At 44.8% G+C, this 20,992-nt stretch overlaps 1 protein-coding gene across 1 annotated transcript; it reads left to right on the forward strand.

Annotated features, from left to right (window-relative positions):
• Positions 1-1,281: 1,281 nt before the first annotated feature.
• On the forward strand, positions 1,282-14,823 carry TNFSF15 (TNF superfamily member 15; the record flags this gene model as incomplete). The annotated part of the gene is made up of 4 exons (XM_082327360.1): positions 1,282-1,494; positions 8,272-8,323; positions 8,974-9,021; positions 14,396-14,823. 4 exons carry the CDS (start codon positions 1,282-1,284, stop codon positions 14,821-14,823), a joined length of 741 nt encoding a protein of 246 aa, XP_082183486.1.
• Between the last annotated feature and the right edge of the window lie 6,169 nt (positions 14,824-20,992).

Consider the following 20,992-nt stretch of genomic DNA (forward strand, 5'->3'; position numbering starts at 1 on the left):
ACCCTGAAATCAGTTCTGAGTGCTGTAAAAACAGAATCCTTGTCCTCAAGGCTTTACAGCATAAATGAAAACAAACAATGAATTAAAGGAGGAAACAAAGCCAGTCACTAACATAAGGTCACAAAGGAGTTATGTGGCTTGGCTTGGATTAGAGCACACGTCCTTTGGTGCTTTACCAGCTCTCTTGTCCCGTATCCCTAAACCATACTGAGTTTCACTATTTCTTGCTTTCCGCTTCACACTTTCTCTTCCCCTGGCCTATTCCCTGTCCAGTCTGCTGGCAAGGATCCCCGTTCCCGCTGCTGACAGCCTCGGTCATCCTCACTAAATTATACATCCTGCTCAGAGCATGACTTGTAGCTTTCTAGTGTATCAAGAGCTGCACCAGACTATTGTAATAGGAAGATTTCTAGCAGTGTTATCGAAGTGCAAATGATAAGAGCTGGCTGAATTTTTATTGGGGGGTGAGGGGGGCGGTTTGCAGACAGACTGGGACATGAGAAAATATTTTTCTTTCTTTGGTATTATTTTGCAATAACACAAATCTGAAATGTTTCTCATGGGGAGGTGGGGGAAACCAAATCTTGTTGCTCTCTCACTAAAAAATAAGTAAGTTTCCACCCTGTTTCTTTACCCAGGGAAAAAGGAGAAGTTTCTGCACATCAGTGCGTGTGTGTGTGTGTATAAATCAAAGAAAGTTTCAGTTTTGATGAGAACCATGTTGTCCTGGGAAAAAAATTTCCAATTTCAACAATCTGGATAAATCTACATGGCAACACCTCCCAGTCCTGGAGTGACCTTTGGGGTCACTTGCAATACCCTCGCCTTCCCTAAAAGACTTCTCCCAGAGCTCCAGGACGCCGCACACTCGCCTCTGACGCTTGCTCTCGCTCTCCCCCTGCTTCTCACTTTCACTCCCATTGGTTTCATGTTCCCTTTGCCATGTGGAAAAGCTTTCAAGCTTATCCAGCCCAGCAGCAGGGTTTGTCCTGGTTCCACCCACTGGGACTTTCCTAGCTTCCTTCTGCACAGCAAGGGGGAAAAAAAGCCGGACGGAGGCACACAGCAGGCACCTCAGGGAGCTCAGGGAGCCGCAGTGCTCTCTTTCCCTGAGCTAGGTTTCTATTGTAGGCGGTGCATTCCTTGGGAGGGAGGGTGTGTGTGTGTCGGTGCCTTCCCACACTCGGGGCAGCTCTTATTTAATGGGGGTCTCCATGCAGCGTAGACGCCAGAAGAGATTTTGCCGTTCCCAGTTCCCATCCAGGAACAGCAGCAGCTCGCATGCCAGGCACCAGCATGGACCGCGTGGCTGAGATAACCCTGGAGGAGGCGGCTCCTGGGACCAGCCAAGCCTCCAGGATGCACCTCAGGGAGGATTTGAGGAGGATACGGTGCGCGGTGCTGCTGTGCCTGCTCTCCGTGCTGGTCCTGGCGCTGCCCACTGCCTACTTGCTTTTTGGAAACCTCAGAGCCCCCAGCTCCTGCGCCAGCCAGGTAAGGGACTGACAACTGATTTCTGTCCTGCCACCCTGCGAGGAGAGCGCTGCGTTCCGTGTCTCCAGGGTTGGGGTGTTTGGGATTTTTATTCTCTTAAAGGAGTTTCTCATTTTTAAGGGAACATGTGAAACTTGCTGTTACATTCCTTCTTCCTTACTCAGAGCAAATCTGCCTGGGATAAATCTTATTATTGTTTGGTCTTTTTAACTAGTGTTTTCTGTTCCTCTTATCTTAATTTCACTAAGGTCATGGTACGAAACACAACTTTAAAACTTTCATTGACATGCTGCAGGAAACGCTTAAAAAAATTGCTAGTTGATGGAAATCAGTGTCTCTCCACTGATTTCAGCCAGATTTTGACGCTATGGCTCATTTTCCTCCTTTCTTTCAGCTTCACTCTGAGACTTCCCCTCCCAGTGTCCTATTTCAGCAAACATCTGCTGACCGCACTGCTCATGTCAGTAGGTCAGTGCCCATCATCCATCGCTGGGCAGACAGCTACCGCTCTCGCATATTATTAGTGCAAACTCCTGCAGAGATATGATTTGAGACAACTAAGGAGTCTGACCCTAAATTTCACATCCCATTTTTTACTCCCCATCAAAACTTTCTCTAGATCTAGGGATCTTCTCAGCTCTTCTCCTTTGACAGACAGCTAAACTCACTTTGCTCCTAGCAATACAAGCTTGCTGGTGTGGCTGCTTCTAATGCCCTTCTATGCCACCCCAGTCCTTCTCATGCCAGACTGCAAACAAGTGCCTATTTCCACAATAGACTATGAATTCAGCAGGACTGCCCTATGCTAGAAGGATGCATATATGCCTGTAGGTCTGAAGAATTAAGGTTTGAATTTTAGCTTCAGGTCTGAAATTCCCCAGTTAGCCTGCTTGTTATATGCTCACGTAGGAACAGCAAAAGCAAGCAGTAAGGGGCCTCGAAGGCACATTTCTAACCTCACACACATTTAGCCTACGGATGTTTAGACAGTGTGACAGCCGTACCCATGGCTGCACGCATGCGTGCTCTCGGCTGCACAGAGACTTGCTAGCCCCCATTTGACCTCAAGTCTGCACAGCCGGCGTCTCGCACCCAAGCGATGCCAGCTTCTGGGTGCAGTATCTTCCGCATTATCTGGCTATACCTTCGTGCACAGCTGAAAGGAGATGCAGCAGCCCTGCACAGGACCTCAGGCTGTTAAATATGCTGATTTCTTGTACACGCGAAAGTGTGTGTTACCACGCTGAGCCTGTTACTGCTAGTTAGGCCAGCTAGAGTGTGTGCGCACAGAGTGAGGAGGCACTTTGGACAGTCTCAGCTGCAGTTGCTCTTTGTTTGCGTCCCGTGAGGTTACACAAAGCAGAACAGTTCAGTTCTCGAAACAATCTTAGAGAGAAATAATAATAAAATGTTAGCCTGTTTGATTGGACTAATGTGTTCCTGGCTCTTGACCCTGTTGCCAGAGTTAGCGGAGAAAAGTATTTTTGTGACTGGGTTTGGCTTTTTAAGAGGAAAAGCGCAATGTAAGCCATTAGATTTGCTCTAGCCTGGGCTACGCTAGTGTGTATTTCCATGCATATGCACTGCATTATCAGTGCATAGTATTCCCAGTGATGTAATGAGGTGATCAGATGAGTTACAGCCTCTGCGAGTCCCAGTGAGGAAGAGAAAAATCATCAGGGCTGGCCGGCTTCCCGCTGCCTTCGTGCCAAGCCTGGTGGGTGGAGCGCCCAGCTACAGTTCAACCGGATCCTGCATTTTCTGAATTTTTCATTCACTCCACTGGTAACCGACCCTATCGCCAGTGTTGTCCTGCAACAGAGCACAGACGGGTGGATTCGTCTGCCTGTGTAGCTTTTGGTTAATTCCCCAAGGAGCTGTGTCACAGGCTGAGCCCAGGCGCTCAGTCCTGCAGCTCGGCAGAGCTGTAGCCTGTTTCAGTCCATGGGAATGTTTCTGGGCATAAAGCTCTCAGGAAAATGTCTTTGTGCATTTTCTTCTGCATTTGAAGTGTTAGAACTGGATTGCTAAAGGATGCCTTTCTCATGTGCCTCATTGATAGCCCAAATCAGGAAAACTAGGCTGGGACCAGACACATGCCAGAGCTCTCCGTGGCACTGGTTTTGGGGTGCAGATGCCCTGGGCATACTGGGAGCAAGTGGGCAGACCCAGCTTTGCACCAGATGTGTATTTGCTTGCTGACCCTTGCAGCAGCGAGCCCACAGGAGTCCTCTCATTACCCCAGGTCCAGAGCTGAGCCCACACATGACTTCTGCACTGGGGACAGTCCTGGGAGGAGGGAGGGACTTGGCAGCTGAGCAGCTGAGAAGCAGACGTAGTAAATTCCTGAGCCAGTCCTTTCTGGAGCAAAGAGGAGGACAAGAGGAGCTGGGGAAGGTTTGTGCAACAGGGGCGTGCCTCTTTGATTTGCCTGCGGGGTGAGGTGGTTTATTCATCTCCGCTTCTGTGTGGGTGCACATGGTGTCACATTCTGCCTCTGAAGGGATACAAACTCACCTTTTCCTCTAGAAATGTCCCTTTCAGGAAAAAGCAGGGCAAGTTATGTCATTACAGCAACATGTGTGAGCCACGGGTTCTCTCTCTCTCATGGTATACTGCATCTTGCATGAATAATTCAAGTCTGATAATGGTTTCCCTGGGCACATTCCGGGCTCACTACACTGCTTCCCTTTTGGAAATAGAAATCACTTTCTTTTGTGCTTCAAGACAGAGTAAGGTGATGAAATAAGGTTCTTCAAGCAATAACACATGGCTTGTGTTATTAGTAGGAAATCTATAAAGGCTCTAGTGGTGCCCTTCCAGAGGAAGGGCCAGGACTGCTCTGCATCCTTCCCCAAAAGGAAGCCAAGTTTCAGTCTGAGTGTACAAATCTACCAAGGGAATGGAACAGCAGCCAGGAGAGCATCTCTGGCTGCCTTAGCAACCCGCTTAGCTAGCCCAATAAAGCAGAGCATCAAGTCTTGTGGCCTGGAGGTGTTGGTACTTGGGCTTATTTTCATGGCACAGTTGGCATAGCAGGACCACAAGCAGCGTAAATGGAAATTCCAAAACCTGTCCAAAGGGTTGCACATGAGCCTGTGTGCCATGTCAGCCTTGTGATGGAGAAGGGAGCTGTTGCAGTACAGGAGGGACTTTAAGGTTCTAGCAGCTCCTCCTGGATCCCACCCAAAGGAATGAAGCCAGAAAGCTAGCAACAAAGCTTGGAAAAGGACTGCCAGAACCATAATTCATGCAGAGCCCGAAGCCCTAATGGCCTGCTCAGATGGGAAAGAGAACCTGAAATGGCTTCCTGATCTGTAGGGAAGAAGAAATGCCTGAGGAGGAGCCGTGAACATTGCACCTAGGCCCAGGTGTGTGGGATTCCCCTTCCAAAAGCCAGCAGCAGTAAAACTCCTGACTGGCCATTGCTGCTTGATGCACATGGTCCTTGCGGGCAAAGAAACCAGTGAGCACATGCCCTGAGTACATGTTTACACTGGGCACTATAGTTCAGCTGAAATACTCCCACTGAAGCCAGTTTTTACTGGCACAGGAGAGGCCCCTACTAAAAACGCTCAGCCCAGGCCATGCAGCATCTCTGGAGCTAGCAAAATTGTGGGTGTATGTACTGTGTATGACCTGCAGAGACCCTGCCCGTAAAACAGTGTCTTGTGCTAAAAATGGAGTGGATGGAGGTGCTGGGGATATTTTGCGTATTCATCTCTCTGCCAAGCTGCTTTTCCCATGCAGTTCTCTGTCAGATACCCCCCGCCCTTCCTGGAGGTGCAAGAGGCAAAGCGCATGAACAGGGGATGTTCAGCCCTTCTTTTTGGCTTTAGCAACATATGGATATAAATGCACTGGGGCTTTTGGACATTCTTAGTATCAAAAAAATATAGAAGTGTTTTGCATACCGCGATCTTCAGGGTAATTAGAGCTGGCTGTCCAAGACATTGTTTGCAAGTCAGCTGTAAGGTGGGATTTTTAACATCACTCAGTGCTGGTTACTCTCTCCACAGTAACCAAAGGGAAAATTGAAGCCATGCTGTGAACTTTTCAGAATCACAGCTAAGCAAGAAAGGAAAAGAGAGACACTAATTGTGTAAATGATCTCTCTATCAGCTCATGCTGCTTAGCTCTCCATCATCACCTCATCTACACCACCAATGTACAACATCTGTGCTTATTTAGGACAAATATTATTAATGCCTGGCCATTATGTAGCATTGTCTAGTGCTAAAATATTTTCAATAGGAGGTTTAGATTTGTATCCTTATCAAATAGCACAATTAGGAAAAAAAACCCTGCCTTTGCCAAGCAACAGAATAATTTCACACCTTGCAGCACCCTGCTCTATCTACTGCATCACGCTATCCTTTAGCATCTATGAATGCAGGTCCTGCACCTAGAGTTTCCATCTGGTCTGCTTTGGAAACAAGAAAATTGAGGTTGCATAAAAAGCTTCTCCTCAGTTTTTAGTCAAAACCATTTTTTATTTTTTATAAAAAAACAGAATTTTTCTTCATATCCTTCCCACTTTCCCATCACCTGTTTGTATTGCAGCATCTGAGTTTGTATGAAGTCCTTCAGCAGAAGTTAGGCTTCAAATATGTAAACAGTCCCACTGAAGTTACATAATTAAATGCAGATTTCTGATTGATTTGTAGCTCATTGCAGTACTTAGCATCGTTAGAAAATATGTCACTTGATAAATATGTAGGAAGTGTCACATACATAATGGTGTAAATAAACTCATATGCATATACATCTGGCCAACAGCAAGGGGGAGTGTTTGAGGGAAATCCTCCACACCGATCTTGTGCTTCCCACCAGCGGAAGGACAAAGTCACCTGGCTATGAGACTGTGTCACATCAAAAGTACAGTCATGTTTAGACACCACAGCAAGTAGACAGGACCTTGGAGAAAGTCATTAGTCATAACGAAAGGCCCAGACATCTCATTGACAGCGTAACACCATTTCTCTCTGTCAGCCACGCACTGAGCTTTTGCACCACTGTCACTTCTAGGTGACGTTTCCTGCAGAGAAGCAGACTCCTGTGGCTGGGCTATATATGTGTGTACAGATGGGGAAGGGAGGAGGGGGGGGAAAAAAAAAAAAGAGAATTTTGCCTGCAGTTTTCGTTCTCTATTTTTTTTCCAACACACTGGAGCAACTATTTTAGAAATTACAGTTTTCTGCAGGAGCACATGGATGTTTACTGCTAGTAAAACACTACAATATCTTTGGACTTACTAGAGTAGCTAGCAGTCCCCAAACCCAGGCAGGCTGACTCTTCTCCCACAAACACTCTCCTTCCCTGGCCAATAGAAATTTTCTATTTTCTTCTTCTCCTGCAGTATTTGAAGTTGCGTGAGACACAGCTACCAGGAGATAGCTTCAGCATCTGCGTGCTAATACTATTTCAGCCTGTTTATTAAGCAATGTGCATCAAATCCTTAGCTGTAAGCTGATCACTGGCAGTTTACTCTATTCAATGTATTTATTGTAGCTGTCCAGAAAACGCACCATACCACACCAGTGTGCTCCTGACAAACATTGCATGATAGGGGTTCCTGACAGCCCTGATAGTCAACACTGAGCTGGCTGCATAATCCAGACTGTCTGCTTTCTGCAACCACGCTGTTGGCATAGACCTGCAATGAACTGTGCCCTGGGGAAAGCATAAGGGATGCTCCTCACACCCCAGGGAGGCCAGATCCAGAGTCAGCATCTCACAGCATCCTCTAGTTAGGAGCTGTGCTGCTTTGCAGGCTGCCATAAGAGGACTGGCACTTGGCAAGAAGCCACCGGCCATGCCCAGGCATGATTCAAAAGGACCAGCCCTGGCAGGCATGTGGCAGGCAGACAGTAGCTTCCCTTTGAACTGCTCGACCTAAACGTCAGAACCACTTGGCACGGCCCAGGGCCATGCCCTGCTGCCATGCAAATGCATGTTGGCACGGGGATGCGTTGTGAACGTGCTGGTGTTCGGCTCTAGAACAAAACGTAAGAGGCAAGAAAGGCAAATCACCCTGCCTTCCCTCGGTGGAGTGTCAGTGTGCTGCAGAGCTCACTCTCTGCCAGCTGCACTCTCAGACCTGCTCAGCTCCTTGGAAATCTTCCAAGGAGGCTACCCAACATTCAAGACAGACCTAAGACTTACAGTCTGAAATAACACAGATGCAGAAAGAAAAGCAAGTGAAACAGTAGTTCTGTAGCTGATACATCTCAGTCTCTTCGCTGGTGTTATGGATGAACCTTTGCACCTGTAAAGGCTCAGACCTGCTGAGTCTTGAGACAGGGAAGAATCGCTCAGATTGCTCTGCTTGCTCTGTTTGCTCTGCACAGATTGAGGGACAGGAGAGTCTCTAAGCAGCAGAGGTGCTCCAGCAGTGCTGGATGGAGGCACCATCCCAAAGGAGGGTTAGCGATGGCTAATTCACGCTGGCCACTCTGCCAGTCCTTTCCCAGGTATGCCAAGGGCTTGTCCGGCCTCTGAACAAGACTGGAGTGTAACACAACCACCACCACAGGAGCCCAGGTCCTGTCCCTGGCACCGTTTCAGAGGCGCAGGCAGTTTCAAACAAACAGCAGAAAACTCTTGCAATGAAGCAAAGCCTTGTCAGGGCTTGTCCTTTTACATCAAAGCTCTAGATCAACTTGATAATATTATGGTAGCATATTCCATTTTCTGGGATAATGCAAACAAGACCCTCTGTGGAGGTACTGTACATCCCAGAGCCCTGAGCTAACTGCTTGTAAATCTCTCCTGCAGGTCACAGAAGAGAGGGTCTCTCGCTTTCTGAAGCAACGGGCAGTAAATACTGGTAAGTTTGCCAGTCCTTTCCCCCACCCCAAACACTTTGCTTGCCAAGGTTTCGCAATTGCTGCCACAGCATGCTGCTGGCAGATGCCTCCCTGCCTGCCCTCCGCTCTCACCACCCAAATCCCTCCTGAGCCAAACAAGCCAGGGCAGACAGAGGCAAACCTGGGTAACAAGATGCAGGGAGATAACTGGGGCCATAGCGAAAGTGTGAGCATTTCTAACCCCGGGGCTGTGCAAGCTCACTCCTTCTAGTGCAGGCACAGACCTCCCTAGCAGCTCTCAGAAATCAGTAAAATGCCCTGAACATGCAAAAGCATGGATTCAGGAGCCCATTCACACCACGTTCTCATCCATGTACGCCACACCTCCCCTCTGTTCACCCTCCAGCAATTTAAGACACGGCCGCAATGTGCCCTGTTGATGCTGCAGCAGGCCTGACAAGCTCACTCATTTGCAAAGGGATTTTATTACCTCAACAGTGTCCATAAACAATCACAGCAAATAACCCCTGACTCAAACTTATGCAGAAATGGAAAGGGGCTGCACACGTTGCCTCAGCAGCATCGATCACCGCTCACATCTTGTTGACTTGAACAGCAGCTCTTACATGAAAACATCCTTATATGCTTTTTTTTCTTTTTTTCCCCTCAGTTACAGGTACACTTTCCAGTGCAGAAAAGCCGAGAGCACACCTGACAGGTAATACTTGTTCAAAAATGAAGCGTTTCCCACAGGTATTACAGCAGATGTTGTGGTGCAATAATCTTGGTTTATATGGATCTGATAGGATCAGGTGTTGCAGGAAACATGGGGAAACATCAGCTTTGCCTTGTTGACTATGGCAGATTGACTGCAGCCTGTGTTTGTAGAAAAGGGCCCACAAAGGAGGTAGTTGACAGAAATGTCGCCACTTTTCCAAGCCATTTCTTTCATTGAATGAGCAGCTCTTGTAACTGAACTTAAATAGGTGCCTGGTATCTTAGTAATCTGCTGAATCCCCTAGAAAAGGCAGGGGGAAGAGATCAAGTGAGCCCTCACGGAGCAGTGAATTGGGAAGAACTACCAGTTTTGGAGCAAAATCAGGTCAAATAAGACCAGTTTTAGACCTTATTTTTCTACAAGGCCTGACTCAGGCCACACAAACCATATTGCCATCAAATTGCCCCCTGTTTTCAGTGAGATCATCTCTAACACTTGTCGGAGCAAGGAAGGGAAGGGTAATGCCCAGATGAACCCCTGCAGGCTTTTATCTTGTCTTTGGAAGGTGCTATCGCAAAGCCCTATCGCAGGATGGGCTGCCGTACATTTCCGAGGCACTGCCAGCATTTGCAAGGCCACCATCTCACCACCTCAGCCTTGAAGGCGTAGCTGGCGTCACACCAAGGACACTGTCCTGAGCGCTCTCCCATCCTCACCAGCTCCACCCACCTGGAAAATTTAGGTGTTACCAGAGAAGAGGAAAAAGTTCATGGCTGGTTCCCATGTGGATGGAGTTGAGAGTTGAAAGGCTCTCCAGATGCTCTGCCCTAAGGCAATTCATAACTCTCAAAAATACAGCTCACTGCAGAGGCTTCTCCAACACCCTGTGTGTTGTCCCAGGGGAACACTTTAGTAACTTGAAGCACGTAAGAAATGGCATGATGCTTCACGCAAATTCACCTACAGGGTTAAACGATTCAGTATTTCAGGGCTGATTTCTTTCCCATCATAATTTACTTTCCCTAATCCACAAGCTCCTTCCTAATGCACATGCTTGATCCCATCCCCTTTTGCACGCAGGTCGCTAGAGCTCCAAAACTGACCTGTCCTTGTTCAAAATCACATCTTTGCTTAAGTGCAAGTTTGTAAGAGCAAAAGGACCACGTCTGTTAGTGTAAAAGTCTCTGTTTGTCCCGAGTCGCCCCATGGCAGAGAGACCCAGAGGCTCCTGGTGCAGCTGACTCAGAAGAGCAGCCGAAGCACTGCTTTGCCAACGGGAACTTCCCTGGGTTGCACAAAAGTCCAGTTGCCGCAGGGAAGCACCCAACAGTTTTCTTCAAATTTCCTCAGGTCCCCCATTTACAAAAATTCCTTTGCTGTCGTTCCCGAGCAGTATCCCTGGGGTGGTGCCCATCCTCTTCAACCTGTCATTTCAGGGCAGTCACTGGTGGCCATAGCACGGAGCATGAAAAGAAAAAAGCTAAGGGGATATTATCACTCCTTTTCTGTGCAAAAAGGCTATACCCAAGCTGCTGTGCAACGTAGGCATCAGGGAACCTAATTTTCCTGAGCTTATCTTTGACCTTTTTTTAGCCAAAATATATTTTTGGTGCTCTACCCTGTGCCATTGAGTTCCCAAACTTAACAGTGCATCGCAGTCAGAAAATATTTCCTGTTATTTTAAACTTATATATAATTATAACCTAATAATTTATTGGGTGCCACCCTGGTCTTCTCAGAAACCATGACTTGTGCATAGAAAGCAAAAAAGGAATGATTCTTCTTCAGATCTTTGTTACATTCCCCTGCCTCAGGTACCTTTTTCAAAGTGAAGGTGGTAGACTACAAAAGTCTCACTTGTAGGAAATCTCTTCCAGATCTCTGTCTTTTTCTAGTTTTAGGCAAGTCTATTCTGAAGGTGAGAGCAGAGAAGTGAGAGGAATGAGAACTAGCCACAGTACTTTCACGGGAATGCACCACTGAATTAGCAGCAGCAGAACGACTTGATGTTTTGGTCTCTGTTCTTTTAGGATGAATTTTCCACCTGCTCTTGGCCTTTTTAACACACACTGAGCATTTTGAACTTATCCAAACTGGATAATCAAGATCTCCTCTCCCAGGGTGGCTATAGCTACTGAAGAATGGCACAATCCATGTGAATACCTAGCTAGGACTTTTCTCCATCCCCATTCTCTCCTGTACACTAATGTGTATTTGGTGCTGAGTGGGCCATGCCATGCCATCATTCTCTCTCTGACTTATTTGGTTGCACTTTGGGTCAAGGTGCAGACCAATGCCTATTCCTTCTTGTCACCAGCCTGTGGCACCGCTGGATGAGCTATGTTGCAGAAACCCCGACAAGTACCTGGCTCACACTTATCGTGCTGCAATGGTATCCAAGCGCTCCACTAAATCTGGATAGAACATCACTTTCTGGTTCCAGTTGATTGCTGGAAGTAATGATCTTTTAAGGGCAGTTATTAAACTTCCAGGGCATGGTCTTGAGTAACAGAGACCCTGCAGCCACAGGACTTTGCAGTACATGCTGTACAAGTGCTTTACTACAACAGGAGACTCAGAATCTAATCTTTTGCTGAGATCAGGAATCTGGCCTCAAAGTACGGTGTTCAGTATCAGGCTCTCACACCGGCGAGGGCTAAGAATTGTGGAAACCCCACAAGTTCAGCAATATGCCACAAAATGTACCCAAAAGCTAACAAGCAACAGGGATTCTTCAGCAAGGAACTAAATCAAAAGGGATTTGGGGAAAGGAGAAGTAATTTCACATGTAAGGGATGCCAAAAATTTCTAGTGGATGGGAAGGTTGAAGGAACTGTAGCAATGATCCCTTATTAAAAGCAGATTTTATTTAATTCATGAATTAGCATGATATGTATATTTCAGGAAGTATAGCTCCATATATTTATGAAGTAAATAAATGACAAGTACAAAGTACAACTGCTGGTAAAAAAGGAGCTATACTGTATTCAAAGGCACTTGAACATGTATTTTTCCTCTTGACCTTGAAAGCATGGGAAAAATTAATTAACTTGAAAATAGAGAGCATCAATAGAGTGAGCCTTAACCTAAAAGGAAGGTTATAGCTGTAAAACTCAGAGTTGCCTAATTCTAGAAGTTATGAAATCACGTACTTGATTTAAGATGCCTGTTAGTTTTAAAAAACATTGAAGAACTGAGCGTCATTGACATTTTAAATGCGTCACTCTACACAGAAAGGAATATTTCACACGCAGCTTGTCTTCAGTTTTCCCCCAAAATTCCCAAGATGGAAAAGAGCCCAGGACATTTTCTGGAAATATTCTGATCTTTTCAGGTCCTTCCCATCCCAAACAAGATTTCATCTGCTACCAACTGATCTCTGAGAGGTATTACTCCAAGCTCTTGTAACCTTAGAGTGACCCAAATGCTACTTTAGTTTTATGCCAGGACTCAGACCAGTCCCTGGACACCCAAGAGGTAGATGAGGATGAAGGCAGACCATGAGTACTTTCACTTTCTTTATTCCTCTCTCTCTGTATCAGACAAAGCTCCATTGGCTTTAAGCCTCATCGTCCTTATAATAATTCAATAATTTAGCTTGGCTTGCGATCACAACCTCTGTCTATCGCTCTCCCACACAGAAATACTCTCCTCATGTACTTTGCCTCCTGGGGAAAGAGCAGAAAGATTTGATTCTTCAGCAGCACTGACAGGCAGGCTGAAAAAAAGCCATTATTTTGTTGTGCTACTCAGAGAATATGCAAGAAATTGCACTCCTAACTCCTCCTTGTCTCCTTACGGATTATTTATTGCTAGAAAAGAGAGGGAAACGGATGCCACTGGGAGCTGAGCACATTAGTTTTTCTGAATCTCATTTCACCCAGGATAAACCTAATGGTTATTGCCAAGAGAGTTTCAAAGCTTTCCTTTACCGGCACTCAGTTTGCCCTCCCATGCACACAAAGCCCTTCCCCAAATAAATACTGAATAAAAATCAACTTTAAACATGAACTCAAGCTCATGAAAAAGGTCTCCATTTCCTGGAAATCAGTTGCCTCAGTCTTTCTCAGCATTTAACTTTAACTTTCCAGGTTCATTTTAATCCCTGGAGGAACCTTAATGGTTTTTATCCTCTTCCTTTTCACTGCCTCAGCTTCCGTTTTACCACAATGATTTTACATGGCAGTCATGAAAGATCAGAGAAAACTCTTTCGCTTCCCTGCAAAAAAATGAATAAGTGCTAGGGCTTATTCTCCTGGCTATCATGTGAGAGAAATTAAAATGGTGGAGGAGAGGTGAAGGTAATAGGGTAGCAGTTCCCTGATTCTTCCCCTGAGACCTGTGCAGCCTGGGAAGCATCCTTGGCTTGGATCAGACTAGTGTTGAGGTCTGGATTAGAGCTCTGCTTGTAATCAGCTAACCACAAGACTGGGAAAAAGTCTGGAGAAAAACTGAGGCTAACACCAAGCCTAGTGTTTTGTTCCAGCAAAGCATTTAAAAAAAACCTGAGATTAAAAACTGTTTTGAATATAATGTGTTGCTTTGGAATTGGGCCTCTTGAAGCACAGTGGGGTTTTCTGATTTTTTGGTAAAATCAGATGACACTGGTAAACCAAAGGCAATTCTACAGCAAAAGATTGCATTGTGAACACTCAGGAGGAAAAGCTTGACACGAGGGTTAACAAACCCTAACATCCTTCAGAAGCAATTTGGCAAGAAGAGAAGTTTAAGTGTCTCAGTGCTTGGTGACAGATCATGCTGATCATCGTGAAACTTCTGCAAGCACAGTAGTGTCTGTCTAATTAACACAATTGCAATCCATCACTACTGAAGAAAATGATGCTTTAGTGTTTGTTATTACTCTCCCAAACCATTAGGTATAGGCATAGTACCCATGTGTACAACTGCCCCAGCACTTAAGGACAAGATTTATAGTCTGTAAATAGGGAAGACAGCACCCTGGACCTGCAGAGTAAAGCCATCTGTATTGCTCCACAGTGCCATGACACTCAGCCTTTAGGAAGGACAGTCTCATCATTCGGGATCTGGCCCACAACCAGGATATCCAGTCGCAGCCTACCCCTTCAGGCAGCCTGCGCTGGCTTGAAAAGCATCCTTGGCTTTCACTCCTGATTGCTCAGATCTGGACACCCTATGGACACCATCCAAAAACATCCCTGGACAGTTGACCTGCAGCCAATTTTGCCTCAGTTTTCAAACTGTAAAATAAGAACATTTCTGTCCTAGCATTTTGATTATCCTATTTATTTAAATTGCTTGCCCTTTGGAGTAGAGATCTCATGTTGCATTCAGCAGCATATCCCCACCTGTAGCAAACTAATCCACCTCTTCTCCCTCTCTCTTTGTCCCGCAGTGAAGAAACAAGATCTCACCAAGACCGTGGGAAAACATCTGCCCATCCTGCAGTGGGAAGACAAGCGAGGCTTGGCCTTTACCAAGAACAACCTGAGTTATTCCAGCAACGCTCTGGTGATACCTGTGTCTGGGGACTACTATGTCTATGCTCAGGTCACGTTCCGAGGGCCCATTGAAAGTCACAGTAAAACAAATTCTGTCACTGAGATCATCACCAAAGTCACTGACAGTTACCCTGAGCCCACCCAGCTGCTGACTGGCACCAAGACCCTCAGTGAAAATGGAAACAACTGGTTCCAGCCCATTTATCTGGGCGCAGTGGTTTCCTTAGAAATAGGAGACAAGCTAATGGTCAACGTTAGCGACATCAAGCTGGTGGATTACACTAAGGAGCACAAAACTTTCTTTGGTGCCTTTTTACTGTAGGTCCCTGGCAGCACTGGTGGGAGCTTCCCTTCAGGGCCCTGGCGTGACCTCGCTGAACCTTGGCTTTGTGGGTGCGCATCGGGTTGCGATCTCTGTGCTGTTATCCTTCTTCTGCACTGTCAGTCCCCTGCAGCTCCTTGCAGCCTTAAATTAAGGGGTAAGGAAAGCTGAAGCCACAGGCTGAATTGAAAAAACCAAACAAAAAAAAAAAAAATCAAAAACCAGAAAACTGAAAAACAGATTCGAGGAAAAAATATATTTTTGAAAGTAAAAACTGAGAGCTCTTCAAAACTCTGTAAACTAGGGAGGAACAGTTTATACCAGTGGGTAGGAATATTGATCTTGAATACTGCAGCTAGGCTACATCATTAATTCCACCTCCGCTGTACAATTTGCTCACCTCAAAAAAGCATTTTGAACTTTCTCCAGCACTTCCAGTATAGTTTTGCATGACCCTTCTTCAGATTCTCAGTTCTAAAAGGTAATTACTTTTCGTCATTTCCGTGTGAATAGATTTGTCCAGTACTTTGCACTAACATAAAGCTCATATTAATCATTAACCACTTAGTTAATCCCTTCCAACTTCCCTGTAAAGTAGATTAAAATTATATCTTATGTTTTGCAGAAGTTACTTGAAATCTTTGTTTTTCCCCAAGAAATTGTTTACAGTTCTTTAAGTCAATACACAGCCTCAAACCTTTATGTAAAATTTCTAGGGAACATGCAGAAACACTTTCTGTTTCAGCATGAAAGTGGAATCTCCCCGACAGATCCTAACATTAGGAAAACAGAAAAAACAAGACAGAGACAGACAGGCAGCAAAATTTTCCACACTTTTTAAATCAACCACTGAAATTTCAAGAGAAAACCTCTGCAATATTTTGCTTTCCATTATATTTAGTGCAAAGCAAGTGTAACTAAAGAAATCAGTGTCTTGGTGCTCCCCCTTGCAACCATTGCCAATGCTGCAGTGGTCCCCTAACCACAAGGGACCCTCCAGCCTATCCTTGGGTGAAGGCTGGCAACCAGTAGTCCCTATGCAAGGTCAAAAGATCCAAAGACACAATCATGGCATGCCACAGCCAGGTATGGAGATCAGGAATGCTTCCCACCTTGCACTTATTTATTTTCATAGACCTTACTGTCTCTCAGGGAAATTCCCCAGCTTTCCTTCCCCTCCCACAATAAATACATCACTGACAATGACTCAAGTCATGTTCTTGTAGATTTGGACTTTACACTCTTAACTGCCAGGAGGTCTCACACTCGAGGACCTGCCACCCAGCTGTTCTGCAATGACCAGGCTTCACTCTCTGCTACTCTTTCTCTTTCTCTTTCCTGTCTCACCTCATTGGATTTCCTCCAGTTTTTACTTCTTGGCCAGAAGTGACAGCAAGGCTTGATTGCCTAGTTAATGTTTCCACTCAAAGCCATGGTGGGGCCCAAAAGCACACTGTTAGTGTCAGGAAGGCACTGAGGTTGGAGAATACTGGGCATGGGAGGTTGTAGCTGAGGAGTTCAAATGGGCAGAGAAGTTCTCTGGTGAAGACAGCCCAGCTATAAAAGACCATATTGCAGTCCAACCAGCAGTGAGACCAGGCTGCTTTATCCACAGCAAGCCTTTTCCTAGCAGGAGACTATTGCTATATAAAGATCTGTTTGAGCTGACAAGGAAAAGTCAGTGGCACAGCTGAAGCGTAGAATGTAGAGAAAGGCCAAGGCAGATTGGGGGTGAAGGGAGGAGAGGAGCAGAGGAGGAGGTGAGAAATCCAGGCAATAGTAGGATTTCTGCCTCTTCCTGGCTTGGCGTAAGCACCTTCATGCTGACAGAATGACTATACTTAAACATAGTAAATCTTTTATGTAGTAAATCATCTCAGAAAAAAAGGCTTTTTGACCATTCTTCCCTATTCTGCAGTGCCTGGGTCCCATAGTAGGTCTCAGTCCTTCACTGTTTTATCTACACTGAGGCAGCATTAAACACATTGCAAAAGCTAGGAGATTGCCATCTTGCCCTGCCCTTCTTTCCTCAGCCAGGTGTCTTTCTTGCTTCCAGATTCTCCTTGAGTCTAGTCATTGGGTCCGCTATACAACACTGCCCACCTAGGAGACCTTGACGATGTCCCTGCATCAAAACCTCATTACAATTTGACTTCCCATCCTTTCTGTGACTTGTCCTTTGTTTTCCCCACATCAGCTGTCCTCTTGATCCCATTCTCCCACAGGCACCTTCCTGCCTCCTTAGCCTGGTCCGTTAGGTATAAGGACACCTCTTTGTCCAAATCTAATTTTCTACACAATACTACTCTCTCACAATCACCCCAGTGTACAGAGAAAACTGACATCTGAAAATAGGTTAGGATGGCAGAAAGTAAAGGTAATGATCCTGCTAGCAGGTGCAAACACTCTTGGCCAAAGCATCCTTGTACATCTTCATTAGCTAGATTCATTTCCATCTTCAAGTCCTTACTCCCATGTTTCCTCCACCTGTTCAGCCTTTTCTTTTAAGCTGAAACTGGCTGAGACAGGAGCAGTTATTCCCCATGTACCCATTCAGTACCTAGCACATGCGACCTGGCCTCGTTACTTCTCAGAAAGGGTGTCTTCTGATTCAGCTTCCTGGCAGGGCTGTTCTTACTGCTCAGAAACCCCACACACCATGGTAAAATCTGGTGAAGTCTCTCTCTCTTGGGAGTTCAAGACAACGTTATTCTCTGGGAAACCCTAAGACTTTCCATATCTCAGATTCTCTAAAGTGTTCTCTCAGACCCCATGTTGAGTCCTTCTGAGCTTCTCATCCCGTAGTTGTGTACCCAAAACAGGATCTGAACTCATGAAAACATGAAATTTGCAGCTCTTGCAGACCACCACGTAAAGGACTTTAGGTGACTTGCACACGAAACAACATGGTAAATCTCATAAAGGGAAGACTTAAAAGTGACCTGTCCAGGAAAGGTGATTATCAGCAACTAGCTAGGAAAGCTTCTGTGAAGTGTTACATAGCATGAATTTAGTTTACCTTGGAGAAAATTGGAGTGCAAATTCTAGCTGTTCTGAGACAGTTACAGAAATTAAGAAAGCTCTTTATTTCTACAAATGAGATGAGGTAGCATTCTTCTGAGGCCGTAATGCAATCCTGATAGGCTTGTATAGCAGATTTCCATAAAAATTGTATCTAAAGTCATCATCGCTTAATGCCTGGTGTGCTGAATGATGGTAAATATGAGGTCTGGGGGAGAGGAACGGTGAATGCAGTATTTGGCATAAAATAAAAGAGCCTTCTATGGGATATATACACATATATACATACATATATATTTATGTATATTCCATAGAAGTTCTAGGAAGCCCATTGGCAATAATGACTCTTTTCTGCAACAAGGCACAAAATTTGTGTCCACTGTACATTAACGATAAATTTCACAAACAAAAAATGGCCTGCTGCAGCTCCATTGCAGGTGTGGCTCTCTTGATCCACTATCCATGGCACAAAAATAATTATTTTAGTCCAGTTAGAGCGAGCTTTTGCACCCCATTACACACACCAGCTTTTAGCGCATTTAGCACACTAGCACATTTTACATGACATAAAGTAATAGATCTGGCATTACTTGTTTTAAAGTGGTGCACACATATTAATCCACATGTCTACCCTAGTGGAAATTCTCTCTTTCTCCCTTTTTTCCGCCTCTCAGTGCTAATAATGTTTCTGTAATAGTGACCAGCAAATGCAATAGGTATGCAGGGGCTGATTCTGACCCTGTTGTGTATCAGATATTCCTCCACAGAAGTCAATGGTATGAAGTCAGAGTAAAGCCACTTCAGTGAGACAGAGGTCAAGCTTAAAGGGAAATATCTGAAACAGACTGAACGCAAGCTATGGATTCTCAGATTTTTCCAAAGCTAAATAAGGACAGAAGTGTTCTCAGAAATTTGTGTTTATTGAATTAGAAAATTTTCTTTAACATAAATCATTTCTGGAGATGTGAAAATGCATATGCATCAGCGTTTTCAACTGAATAAGATGATGATGAAATCTGGTCATGTGAACAAGTGACCTTTCAGTCTGTGGTTGAACTGAAAATATGTTTTGTTCTGGGGGGACATGAAACTAAAACAGTGATAAGAAAAAATCCAAGCTGGAGAAAAAGGCTGAAATAGGCAGCTCATGCTAAATGAGTTAAAAATATGTGATTTCAGGTTTTGACCCTTACATTTCTTAGGGGGGGGAAGCACTTTTCAGAACAAAACCATTAAAAGAAAAAGTAACAGATTTTTTTTTTTTAATATGAAGTCTGATCAAAATATTTTAGTTCTTAGGAATTCTCTTCTTCCCTAATCTCTTTGATCCCAAAAAAACTAACACTAAATATAACCCAAATTCATAAAAAGGTTCACTTACCCACCCTTTCCTTTCCCCTTAAAAACTAAATATTGGTAAATAAGCATTAACTTTCTCTCCCTATATGTACAGAAGTAAAATTAAATCAAGCTATAAGGATCACAGCTCCAGTCTTGCCAACAGATACTTGTGCTGTACTTAGTCCTGAGCATGCGACTAAAGGGATATCATTGTAAAAGCAAGCTCAGTTTTTCTGTCTGGTGTATGGGAGGAGTAAAATCTACATTGCTCAAATTAAAAGCAGATAAAAAGTTTTACCTGTGTTTACCCTCGGCTACGCCATTATAGGACCAGCCCTCCAAATCAAGGAGTGCTTACATGGACCATCTCCAGCACATGTGTGTTGGCAGGATTGGGGTCTAGAGGTGGAAAGTCGAAGGCCTCGTCCCTTAGCAAATCATAACGCAAATGACGAAAAGGATGCCGCTGAGATTATTTTGGACATCAGAGTTCAGTGGATACTAGGATGAGCAGACCCCCAGTACAAAGCAACGCTACCTGGCTACACTGAACTGCAGCGCAGACCAAGTGGAATGGATTGAGGTACTCAGCTGTAATTTTCAACACAGACATTTCAGAATTTTGAAGGCATCTCATTTTTCACTTCTGTATGGTATAACTGACCACACTGCGCTTTGTTTTATTAATCTCCTGGATGGCCCATCATTTCAGATGAGAAACGAGGAGAAAATTCATTCTTTAGAAGAATCAGAAAATGTCAAGAATTTTTGCCCAGATCTGGGTATTAGACACCAGTATAGCATTTTGCTATTGTAATGTATTTTCATATAAGTGATAGTATATTGTCTTGTGCTTCAGTACTGATGTGTGTCTTTACCAGTAGAACTGACTTAGCTTCTTGTTTCCAAGTTTTATGATAATAAAAATGCAAGTTAACTAATGTGACAACTTCTGATCCCGGTCCCCTTCCAAAAACGCTAACCAAATAGCATCCTTAAGAGTGATCAGCTAATACAGCCAAATAATGCTGATGTATAAGAAACCTATTTTATTGTGTGTTAATGTATGAATGATCATTATTTTATGCATGGTTAGTGGTCCCTCACCAGAGTGAACTTGGATTCAGACTTTCCCCCAGGGGTTTATACAGATTTACATTTCAAAAGGAAAAATGTGAAGGTTGAGCAGATTTTCTTTTTCAGTCCCTTTTCCCCTTTGCATGGGGAACAGCTGGTTTCCTCTTTTTGTTTTTTCTTAGTCTATATTGAAAAAGAAAGTCCTACGGAAAAGCAGTCCTCATCAGAAACTGCATCATAGCAGTACTCTCAGACTGCTGAGTCAAGGAGTGATGCTCTCACTGAGCACCCAAGAGAGACAGGAACCACGTTACCCCAGCCACCTTTGAAAATCACAACCTGCCCAAAAAGCCAGGTTTGCCCTATCTACAACCGTACATAAGAGCACCTTGGCAGCTTGGGAACTGAGTGTTTCCAATTGCTCAGCTCCTGGCTGCCAGGCACAACTCAGCTAGGATATTTTCACCAAATGAGGGTCAAAGTCTTGTTTGAAGGCAGCAGAGCTCTGGGCACCCTTGGCCCTGTTCTAGCTTGAGCTTTGCTGTCCTTACACTTTTAGCATAATAGCAACATCCACTGGATATGTATTTCATATCTTGGGCAGTGCTATCTTCAATTCCTCTGCTGCCAAGAAAGCAAATTCTTTTTTTCCACTAGCAGAATGGAGAAACATTGTCCCATTGGGCATATTATTTTGTATTTCCACAATTTCTGTTGTTTTCCTGGCTTG

Source organism: Platalea leucorodia, assembly GCF_965183815.1.
Source record: "Platalea leucorodia genome assembly, chromosome: 15".
Classification (NCBI taxonomy): domain Eukaryota; kingdom Metazoa; phylum Chordata; class Aves; order Pelecaniformes; family Threskiornithidae; genus Platalea; species Platalea leucorodia.